Consider the following 11251-nt stretch of genomic DNA (forward strand, 5'->3'; position numbering starts at 1 on the left):
CTAGAGAATGGTGGGTCAGGGTTCCCATCAGGCTGAGTGACTTCAGAGGCTGGACTCTACCACTTAGCTATGTGGCCTCCTTGAGAACCTGTTTTATTCCCGTGGAAGTGATACCGCCGTTTACTGGTGATGAGTTCTGCTCCCTCTAATGTTGAAGTTTGAATGCTAGAGAAGCACGCCAAGCAAGCATATTAAGCAGTTTTTATTTAAAAGTAGTAATAATGCAGACTTCTCCCTAGGGGCAGAAGGGGGCCATGGCTGATGTTCTAGAATCCCACGAAGTGAGCACGCCCTACATCTTTTATAGGTTAAGCTCTCTTTTGTTCTCCAGTTCTCTCCCCCCTTATCTCTCCTTCCTGCCTATGTGACTAGGTCCAGTTTTGCAGGTGAGATGGAAAAAGTGAGAAGCGGATGGGGCAGGGGGAGGGCCAAAGTGCTTCAGCCAAGGCAAGGGCCCAGGGGGCATTAATTAGCAGCCCCTTGCTTGCAGTCCCTGACAAGGGCAGGCAAATTTGGTGATCACTGGGCTCCAGGGATCCTTGACATTCCATTCTCCCAGGGGTAGTCTCCAACTTCCAGAGGCAGATGGCTGTCATGGCCTCCATTTCCTCAATTTGATCCCATCCCCTGTTTCTACACTAACTGCCTGTCCCCAATTCTGGCTTCAGAAGTACCATTCTGTTATTATGCACTTACAGTGCTTCCAATTTTTGACTTTACTATTTTGCTAAATAAACATTGGTCTTTGTTTTTATTTCCTTACGTGTCAGAGGTCAAAATTTGGTCTCTTGATTGTTGGTTTTTCTCCATCGATTGCTTTCCCGGTGCCTTAGTTACTCTTGGGGGACGCCTGCTCTGTGTGCAGGAGCCTGGCTAGGTCCGAGTTCCTGTCTCACCATGGCTGTGGGTGGCTCTTTCCAGCACAGCATGCCTTGCCTTTCTTTCCCGGCCAGGCCACCAAGTGAGCCATCATCCTCTTCCGTCCTCAGTCCAGTAAGATAACAGTAAGGTGATGTTATCTACCCATGTTTTCAAGTGAGGAAAATAAGACTCAGCAACTCTAATAAGAGTTCAGAGTCAGACCTAATTCCATGCACTTCCTGGTCACCTCTTCTTTCTGCCATACCCTGCCCTGGAAGTGACTTCAGCTTGCACAGAGTCTGGGAAGCTGTGAGGATCAGGACACCTCTCAGCCTGGCTCTGGTTCAGCCTCTGAGTCTGCCAGGCCTAGGCTGAGCCATGGGGGTCTCCACTCATACTGGGAAATGATGACAGCTTCCCTGTCCTGGACTTCTTATGTGCCAGGGGCCTTGCTAGAATTATTTGGAACCTTGTGTTCAGTCCTCGTAGCACTGCAAAGGTGGGACTATGGGCTCTCCCTGCTGTACTGAGGAGGATCCTGCCCAAGGCATATAGCTACCTCCCGACCCTCTGGGCTTTCCAGCCAGGGCTCTCTGACCTCCTGCCTGTGCTGGTCACCACCTTCATTTTCCCTTATGGTGTCTGAAACATTGAGGTTAACTCATACAGCAGGGCATTTTAGAATTGTATGTTGTTGATAACATATAACAATAATTCTGTATTATCAGCCTACAGACCTGATAGGCCAAGGATTGATCAGGCTATCTGTTTCTGAACCCATCATCACTACATATGCATGGCAGAGTGTCATTGTGGATTGGCAGGCCAGGGTAGCATCTGTAGTTGAAGGAGAAGGTTTGATCTGCTTGTGTCCTTTGTTGGACGTGGTAATTACCTTTTGATACTTATTTTCTCACCAGTCTATTCCCCACCTTACAATTTTGATTAAGTCTACAACACCTAACCTGGGAGTACATGTCATTTTTTCTTCTCTGTGAACTTGTTGCTGGTAGGTAGAGGCAAAACCTGTACGGGCAGATGCCTGGAGTCTTGGCAGTAAAAAGGTGGGGAAAGGTGAGAGAGAAAGAGGGACCCATAGAGGAAAAGGTATAATGGAATCAAGAGAAATGTGTTTGTTCAGCAGGACTTGAGTGTGATTGTCTTCCTGATCCCTTGGCAAGTGTCTTCCCCTTCTCTTGTGTTCCCTCTTATTGTGCTTTATTCTCAGATAACTCACAACCTGCAACTTAATTTTGATTTGCAGCCAAAGTGATTATCCACCAGACACTTAGTGTCTTAGAAGATATTGTGGAGAATATCTCTGGGGAGTCTACCAAGTCCCGGCAGATCTGCTACCAGTCGCTGCAGGAATCCGTTCAGGTCTCCCTGGCCCTCTTTCCAGCTTTTATCCATCAGTCAGGTAGGAGCTGGCTCAGAGGCCTTCTGTGTGCATCGTGCTAACCAGAGCCAGAGTGCCTGCTAGATCTGTGGAGCGCGCCAGGTTGGCGCAGTGCAGGCCTTGGCATGCTCTGAAGGAGCACTGGGGCGTGGAAGGCAGAGCACAGTGCTGTTTCTTTGGGGATTATGGCCACTGGCACTTGTCATATGGCACTGAGTCACTTGCAGCCTCCTTCCTAGTTTTCCCTTTTAAGTCTCTGTGTTCTCCCAGTGGGGAAGACAGATGGGTAAGAGGGTAATGGGCTTTAAGAGGAGGCAAGAGAGCTTTCCCGTTTAGTGCTGCCTGCTTACATGGCAAGGTGAGTTGCCTGAGATTGTTCCCCTCACCCACCATCCCTGACAGGCTTTTCAGCTCTCTGGAAGTACTTGTCTGGCTCTCCTGAGAGCATTTACAGTGGACTTGTCAGTCTTATGAGAGCGGTATGAGGGTCTTCTCAGTCAGCATGTGTTCATTGATTGCCTCTTGCAAGCCAAGCATGTGCAGTAAGAGCCAGATGGTTGCTGAGATCTGGAGAGTGGAACACACCGACTTTGACGAATGTTTTCTGCAGTTAATTCATTTGATGGAGCAGGGCCATGTAGCCTGGGTACACCCTCATTATCCACTCAACTCCTGACCCAGCTATAGAGATGTTGGTCATGGAGAGTAATGGCTAAGGCACCCAGGCGTTGACCCAAGTGAACAGTTCCGTCAGCATGAGTCCAAAATGATCCATCTGCAGTGAATATTCTGACTGTCACTGGATGCTGGGCTGTGAGTGAGGCTTCCAGTTGACCTCCATTTCCTGTTGTGAACCATCAGGCAGAGGTTCCCTGGACCAGAGTTGTTTTCTCAGCAGGTCCTTAATCATTTTCCACTTTCCATCATTGTTTCAGATGGTATTGGGGAAATTTTTTCCAGCAGGAAGCATTAGCGAGAGATGACAGTGCTTTGTAAAAGAAATCAAGCCAGTGCCCTGTTGGCCCTGCGTGTGGAGCTTTGACCATTTGCTCTGTCCTTTCGTTTAGATGTGACTGATGAGATGCTGAGCTTCTTCCTCACTCTGTTCCGAGGCCTTAGAGTACAGATGGGCGTGCCTTTCACTGAACAGATTATCCAGACTTTCCTCAATATGTTCACCAGGTAACCACACACCTTCCCAGGCTCTTCTGATTCAAGTGGGAAGTAGTGGACCCTGGCTATAAAGTGTGGGTCTTTGTTCCTTTCCTTCATTTGCCACAAGCATTGGTTTTCATGTGGTCCCCAAGACAGAGTTCTTTAGTTATTGTGTGGTTCTCTCTTGTCTGCAGAGAACAGTTGGCTGAGAGCATCCTCCACGAAGGCAGCACTGGCTGCCGGGTGGTGGAGAAGTTCCTGAAGATCCTGCAGGTGGTGGTGCAGGAGCCAGGGCAGGTGTTCAAGCCCTTCCTCCCCAGCATCATCGCCCTGTGCATGGAGCAGGTGTACCCCATCATTGCAGAGGTAGGCGGGGCTGAGGGGTGGTCCCCCGTGCTGCCTCCCTACTTGGTGAGGGAACGAAGTATCAAAAAACACCTTGTATTCTAAAGTTCATTTGTTAGTTGTTTTAATATTCTTGTAAAATAGTCCCTCCGCCCCGAAGGAATCCTTCAGCTGATATGATCTTATTAAATTGATTTAGTTAAAAAATCTAGTATAAAGCATAGCAGGCCAGTCATCACACAGTTGGTTGGTAAGGAGGGTCAGTTTGTCGTGCCACACAGTTTCTAAAGACAAGCGAATGTGTAGTTGTCTACAGCAAACACAACCAATGTACTTTTCTGTTTAAAAGCATTCTTGGTCTCAAGGATGCAAGGCAACTCTTGGGACCAAACAAATCTGTCACCATTAGAGGAAAGCACTTGGTCCTTGGAAAACAGGCTGTCAGCACGACAAGGTTCAGGATGAGTATAGATATAACTCGAGCTTTCTGGAAATAGTTACGTAAATAAGAACTAAGACCAAAGCAGGTGCTTTGAGATACATTTGAGCTCTGTGTGGTTTTCTACCATGGAAGCTGTGACCTTAGGTGTCAGTTTAATTTTAATTAAGACTGGACCTTATAATTTTGAATTTTGCAGAGACATCTGGATTAATGTGAACTACATGTTCACTAGTGACTTTGGAGATTTTTAGTTAAGTTAGAAAATCATGCTGAGCCTGCCCCCTGCTCCTTTCAGATCCTGGCTGCCAGCAAAAGAAGAGTCAAGTCCAGAGAGCAATCAGCTCAGCCCGTGTCTTCCACCAAGGGGTCCTCTCTAGTGCTGCTTTCTGTGGTTACTGAGTGCTCTTTAAATGCTCCTTTTCTGTGGAGAGCAGCTCTGCTTTTAAGGCATCTAACTGTCTTTAGCCTCAGAGGTCGTGAAAGACCAGCAGGTTAGCTGGGACAGCGTTTTTTATCCTGGGAAAGGGAACGACACAACTGGGGGATAAGACAGATCAAATCAACTGTTTTCTCAGCAGAAAATCCATATTCCTAATCACTCCTCTACTCTGTAGCCTTTGTGCCTAGTGTACAGAGATGAGGGCTTCGATCAGAGAAAGGCCCATGGGCCCTGACCCGAGTGTTCTGAGTCAAGTGTGGCCCTCGCTCAGCGCGGCAATTCTGGTGTGGACTGCCAACTCCAGGGACTCAGTGCTTTCTGCACAGGAAGTGACAGGAGTGTGGGGGCAAGCTGACCCTGCCTGCTCTCACATGGCATCTCTTACAGCCTGGTGCCAGGGCAGTGCAGAAGCCAGGGTGGCTCCCTGAGCTGCTGAGGAAAGGGCTGAGAGTGTGTGTTCGTGTGTCCGCAGCGCCCTTCCCCTGACGTGAAGGCCGAGCTCTTCGAGCTCCTTTTCCGGACGCTGCATCACAACTGGCGGTACTTCTTCAGGTCTACCGTGCTGGCCAGCGTGCAGAGGGGAGTCACTGAGGAGCAGATGGAGCACGAGCCCCAGTTCAGTGCCATCATGCAGGTGAGGCTGCTGTGTGACCCAAGAACAGAGGATTGTCCTGGGCACTGCCTGGGCCCACTGGACTGCTGCCCTGGGGTAGCTTCTCCAGGCTGGCCACTGTGGCCACTGACTTCGAAGCCCCGCAGCTGGTCTGAGGCTCAGCCTGCCTGTCTGTACCATTAGTTAGTTTCTTGGGGTCTTGGTTGCTTCACCTGTGACGTTGGGCTGGTACTGCTGTGTGGTAGGTGGCTCGCGAAGTGAGTGAGACAACAGGTGTGACAGGCATGGCACTGCTGGCATGTGACGTCCACTTGTTTTACCACAGAGCAGTGACTCCCCAGGTGTCCTGGACTTGGGAGGTGGAGTGAGAGTCTTCCTGGGAGGGCCCAGCAATCTGTTTTAAAGATGACTCTGGCTGGTCCCCACTGGGGAAATGCTGCCCCTGGATCAGTACTCACCTTCAGGTCACTGCAGTTGTGACAGCAAACTGGGTAGCATTTTTGTTCTAAGCCCTCGTCTAAGTACAAGGGTTTTGTTTGTTTGCTTTTGTTTTTTTAAGTGCAGACTTTTCGTCTTGGGAAGCTAAAGGGGTTCCCCACTCCCCGCCTCCAGCCTCCCAGCCCACAGGGAACCTCAGCCTGCTGCGTCCTCCCATCTCCCCTGCTACGCTGAGGCTGGGGTTTGGGGTGTTTAGGGCATTGCTCCCCTCCTCCCCTCTCTTAAGCTTAGCCTCTGTCCTTGCCTGTAAGACTTCTTGGGAAAATTGAGGCCTGGTCCCATACTTGGGGCCTGGTGAAGCCACTCTGGAAAGTAGTTTCACACTTTGACAATTTCTTCTATGTTAAATATAGTTAGCATGTGACCTAGCAATCCCACTTCTAAGGGTTTTGCCCAAAAGAAGCAAAACCTGTACGTATTTATTTGTAGTGGCTTTTTCCATAGTTGTCAAAACCCTGAAGCAATCCAAGTGCCCATCTGCTGGTGAGTGGGTGAACCCACAGGGGTAGGTGTAAAGTGGACTACTGCTCAAAAAGAAGGAACATCGGTGCAGACATCAGTGGATTTCAGGGCATCGCGCTAGGTGCAAGAGGCCTGATCGGAAGGCTGTGCACTGTGTGGTTCCATCCATTATGGGACATTCTGGGAAAGGTGAAGCAGAGGGACAGAGCAAGCAGTGGCCATAGGGGCAGGGAAGATGATGCTACAGAGGGGGATTGAGGGAACCTTCTGGCCAGTGGAAATACTGTGTCCTGACTGTGATGGTGACAGCACAGCGCTGTGTTGGACTGGCTCCTGCAGCAGCCAGCCTCAGGAGTCGGTTGTTGCCCTCAGTACACCTGACTTCCCGTAATAAGTCATTGGAACCCTGGTCATCATGGAGCAGGGATTACAGGAGCCCCCTCTGGCAGCTCAGCAGCCCAGGGGTCAATGACAAAGCTGTCACACTTACTCTGGGATGTTTCCTGTGAGCCACCAGCCTCCCCTGCCTGCTATGGTCACTTTCTGTTAGGTGAAGGCACTTTGTTTTGGGAGGGAGATGCCTCCCCTGAACTAGTAATGTTTACACCCAGAGATTCCAGGGCGGGTTCAGAATTGGTGGTTGCTTAACATTGAGGCGGATGCAGCCGATCGAGAAGGAGCCTCTCAGGATTTGTGCCCTCTGAGACCCGGCGTGCTGAGGAGAGGCGGACTTGGCTCACTCCTGGGAGCCAGGCAGGCTCTGGTGTCTCCTAAGATTGCTGAGGGATTTGGCTACAGTTGTGAGCTTCTTGCTTTAAAGACAGGTCCCATGAAGGGATTCTAGAGGTTTTTACAAACAGTGCGAGATGAGACCAGCGTAGAAAGTCGAGGCCAGTGGGGAAGGCGTGAGCACTGGGACTGTGCGGTGCCCGGCGGAGACCTGATAAGGCGAGTCAGCGGTCACAGCGGGGCGCCTTCATCCTGGCGTTGGTGTGAGAGTTTCTCATGGGTGTGGGTTCTTCTGGCATGGGTGGGTGTCCCAGATGGTGGTCTGAGGGAGCTGAGGAAGCGCTGTTCTTATTTCCAGGCTTTTGGACAGTCCTTTCTCCAGCCTGATATCCACCTTTTCAAACAAAATCTCTTCTACTTGGAGACTCTCAACACCAAGCAGAAGCTGTACCACAAGGTGAGCGCCCCTCTCTCCCAGAAAGAGTCCTTCATCCAGGTGCCCCTCAGGTTCCTCGCTGGGGACCGTGATGGGGAAGTAGGTTGGGACCTGGGGCAGCCATAGGGGCCTGAGTGAGGCCACACTCACCACCACCTCTGCCTGCAGAAAATCTTCCGGACCACCATGCTGTTCCAGTTTGTGAATGTGCTGCTGCAGGTCTTGGTTCACAAATCCCACGACCTTCTGCAAGAGGAGATTGGCATCGCCATTTACAACATGGCCTCTGTGGATTTTGATGGCTTCTTTGCAGCCTTCCTTCCAGAGTTCCTGACCAGCTGTGATGGCGTGGATGCCAACCAGAAAAATGTGCTGGGGCGGAATTTCAAGATGGATCGGGTGAGAAAAGAAAAGGTCCAGGCCAAAGGGAGGGCACACGTGGGTTCTCAGGTGCAGCACCTGTTCAGTGAGGGGAGAGACTGCCTCGGCACATTAGGTCCTCGGGGCAGGGCTATGCCCACTGGCAACTTGGTAGCAGCTTGAGCAGGGCCTGGGTGACTTGGTGCTGTGACTGGGTTGCAGGACACACCCTTTCCAGCCCTGGCTTCTGTATCTCAGTGTTCTTAGTGTCAGCCATTGAGCCTTTCAGGTCCTGGCCCCCGCAGCCCGTCTGCTTCGTCTGAGAGGAGAGGAGTTTGTCTCAACTTCTCTGTACACTCCTCTGACTGGAGGTTTCTGAGGCGGGGGGACGAGCCCCATAGGGCCAACACTGTTGAGTGTGGTAGAAGTCACACTGTCACTATTCTGCTGAAGCTCGAAGACAGGCTGAGAAGATGGATGCTTGGGAGCTGCAGCTCTGGGCCCCCATGGCCAGAGATGAACTCAGGTGCTAGGCTTCCTCGACTCTTTCCAGCTTAGCTCCAGCTCAGTGTGGGCTGACGTGCTCCAAGTGCTGGGGGCCCTGAGAGTACCAAAGCTCTGGTCCTCAGGCTGTCCCAGCCTGAACAGCTCCTGGGTGGGAGCTGGGGTCTCTCTCTCTCTCTCTCTCTCTCTCTCTCTCTCTTTGGTAGTACTGGAGATTTGAGCCCAGGGCCTCATGTCAAGCAAGTATTCTGCTACTGAACTACATCCCCCACCCTTTTTATTTTATTTTGAGTCAGGGTCCTGCTAAGTTGCCCAGGCCGACCTCAACCCTGCAGTCTCTTGCCTCTGCCTCCTAAGTGGCCGGGATTACAGGTGTGCACCGCCATGTCTGACTAGGCCCTGTCTCCTAGCACCATGGCACTGGTGACAGGGATTACCTAGCACACCTGCCTCCCTGATTCTCTCTGTGCTTTTGACTTGGGCCCTGTGCTCGGACAGCCTGGCTACAGTTCTGCAGTTCATGGTGCTCTTGCTGGGGCAGACTCTACTTTCTGACTCCCCCACCTGTGATATCATTGGGAAAGTGTTTTCTTAGGCTCAAATCCTGTTTTCCTTTGTCTTGGAATCTTCCTTTCCTTGAGTTTTTCCTGTTCTCTCCTAAGCTTGAAGTTCACTTAGGCCTTTCGGATTTCCCCCTCTTCCTTTTTCTAGAGCTCAAATCCCAGTGATCAGTTTCTAAAGACATCACTCTCAGTCAACTTCGTGACTTAAAGCAGTGGTTTCTAAATTTAGTTATCCATCAGAAGCGCCCTGGGTGCCTATTAAAAATGGAGAAGCACATTCCTGTGTTCCACTGAGAAAATTCTGATGAGGTGTTTGTGAGCCACATCTCTTGGTTGATTTTTCTCAAGGATGAGATGAGGAGTCACACTTTGTTTTTTGTTCACCACGTTTGAAGCCAGCCTCCTCTCAGACCCAGTGCCCAGTGCTGAGGCACCAGTCTCTGCCTCCACCCAGGTTTTTGCAGAAGACACATGGCACCCTCTGTGGGCACAGTGCAAAGTTCACTCCATGCCCTGATGAGGTTGGGTCTTCCACAGCCTTCTGAGGAGCACGGATGGCTCAGGCTGAGGAGGACGGCCGGCCTGGCAGCACTTGGAGGTTGCAGAGTCAGGGAGCAGGATCCTGACCTGGGCGTTCTGGTTCCAGAGCCCCAGGGTGAGCCAAGGGTGGTTAGAGGGCTGTGAGCAGGAGGTTGACCGGGCCAGCTGGGGCCAGGAAAGAGGAGGTTGACTTTGAGCCAAGCTCGGGAGGAGGAGCAGGGTAGCAGAAGTCCTGGTGGGCCATAGAGGAGAGCCGCCGGTGCCTGCACTCTGTTCGCCTGGCCCCACCATCAGCCAGGGTGATGCCAGCTCACTTGGGAACAGAGCTTTGCACGTCCTGCTTACTGTGCTCCTTCCTCATCAACCTGCACAGCAGGTTCACTGTGAGGCCTCTCCCTTCACAGCCTGAGTGCTTCCCACACTGGGGCGCTAGGGGGCGCCCGGTACAGCTCTGCCACTCTTGACGGGTGGAGATGCCTGGAGCCCTGTGTGGGAAGGGTCTGTAGATGTTTCTAAGTGCTGCACGCCTGTGGTGGCTGCGCAGGAGAGGGCTGAACAGCAGCCATGCCAGTGCTGGAGAACCTGGACTTGGGAGCAGGCGTGCTGACTCCAGCCTGGACCCCATCCCTTCCTGTGTGTATAACAAGTGAGGTTCCTGGTGTGTACGTGCCGACAGAGCCCCTGGCGTAGTGTCACTGGGAGGGTTCAGTGAGCTGGGTAGCCTTGCAACAGCGCCTGGTGTGGTAGGTCCTGGGAAGTATTTGCTAGTGCTTTGCACATAGAATTTGAGTTGTATGGCGTGTTAGCCCAGCTCCAAAGCCTCCTGTGGTGCCCGGGTGTGGAAGCAGGTGGTGAGGTCTGGTGGTGGGGCCTGGTGCTGAGGGGCTGGTTGCAGCTGTCCCCTGCCTTCTAGGACCTGCCCTCCTTCACTCAGAATGTGCACAGGCTGGTCAACGACCTGCGCTACTACAGACTCTGCAACGACAGCCTGCCCCCCGGCACCGTGAAGCTCTAGGCGCCTGCATGCCTCTGCGGCCTGCCCACTGCCCGAGGGACCCGGACCGCTGCCACCTGTATCACCTCCACCTGCCGCAGATGGCTCCCGGACAAGCCTTGGCCACCCCTTGGGTTCTCACGCCCTGAGCAGCGCTGCCTGCCTCTGCCCATCCACTGCCCTCTCCTGCTGCCGCCAGCAGCGCTGGCCTCAGGGCCCTTCTTAGCACTGGCTGGAGGTCCCAGGGCGCCTGGAGCAGGCAGAGTCGAGTGGCCAGGTGCAGCAGGCCCCCGACAAACCCTGGTGTGGCCCGTGCAGATCATGTGCATATCAGTCGGAGCAGAACCGCCAAGGACAGCTTACAACAGTGCCACCTTCTCACCATTCCACCTCCCCACCCCTCCTGCCGCCAAGGAGAGAGCCGCGAGGTGGGGACTGTTCTGTGGAGCCCCACCCCGATTGCCTTGACGTCTCTGCTCTTTGTCAGGGATTTGCAAAGACTCCTGTTTTTTTGTTCTTGTTTTCTCATCATTCCATTGTGATACTAAGGAACTAAGAAGCTTAATGGAAAAATAAAATGCTTATGTTGTTGTTATATAAACACCACTCAGGGAGCGTCTTCCCTCAGCCCGCTCCAGGCTGGCATGCAGGTGAGTGGCCATGCTGACGGCAGAGTGGGCCGTGGGGGTGGGGGCGCCGGAAGCCCATGTTTGCCCCTTGGGAGGCACATCAGAGGGGGCTGCCTGCGTCCCACAGTCCTCTAGGTAACACCTTAAACCACGTGGGAAACCCGCACTCAGGGCAGGGGCTGGTGTCGCTTGCAGTTAGCCTGTGACGGAGTAGCAGCAGCCACCAGCCACCCTGCTCCTCGCGTGGTAAGCCTGGACTCGTACCCAGGAGAGGACCCCTCC

At 52.5% G+C, this 11251-nt stretch overlaps 1 protein-coding gene across 3 annotated transcripts in view; it reads left to right on the top strand.

The window, feature by feature from the left end:
- The window catches only part of Xpo6 (exportin 6), a 101514-nt gene extending 90568 nt beyond the window's left edge, over positions 1 to 10946 (top strand). For all 3 annotated transcript variants that reach the window (XM_047533193.1, XM_047533191.1, XM_047533192.1), the window contains 7 exons: positions 2126 to 2281; positions 3328 to 3442; positions 3610 to 3781; positions 5114 to 5275; positions 7302 to 7400; positions 7548 to 7778; positions 10260 to 10946. In XM_047533193.1, coding sequence (XP_047389149.1) covers positions 2126 to 2281; positions 3328 to 3442; positions 3610 to 3781; positions 5114 to 5275; positions 7302 to 7400; positions 7548 to 7778; positions 10260 to 10361 — 1037 coding nt within the window. In that variant the 3' untranslated portion in view covers positions 10362 to 10946. The remainder of the gene's footprint in view (positions 1 to 2125; positions 2282 to 3327; positions 3443 to 3609; positions 3782 to 5113; positions 5276 to 7301; positions 7401 to 7547; positions 7779 to 10259) is intronic.
- Positions 10947 to 11251: the final 305 nt, after the last annotated feature.

The sequence above is a fragment of the Sciurus carolinensis genome, chromosome 18, assembly GCF_902686445.1.
Source record: "Sciurus carolinensis chromosome 18, mSciCar1.2, whole genome shotgun sequence".
NCBI lineage: Eukaryota > Metazoa > Chordata > Mammalia > Rodentia > Sciuridae > Sciurus > Sciurus carolinensis.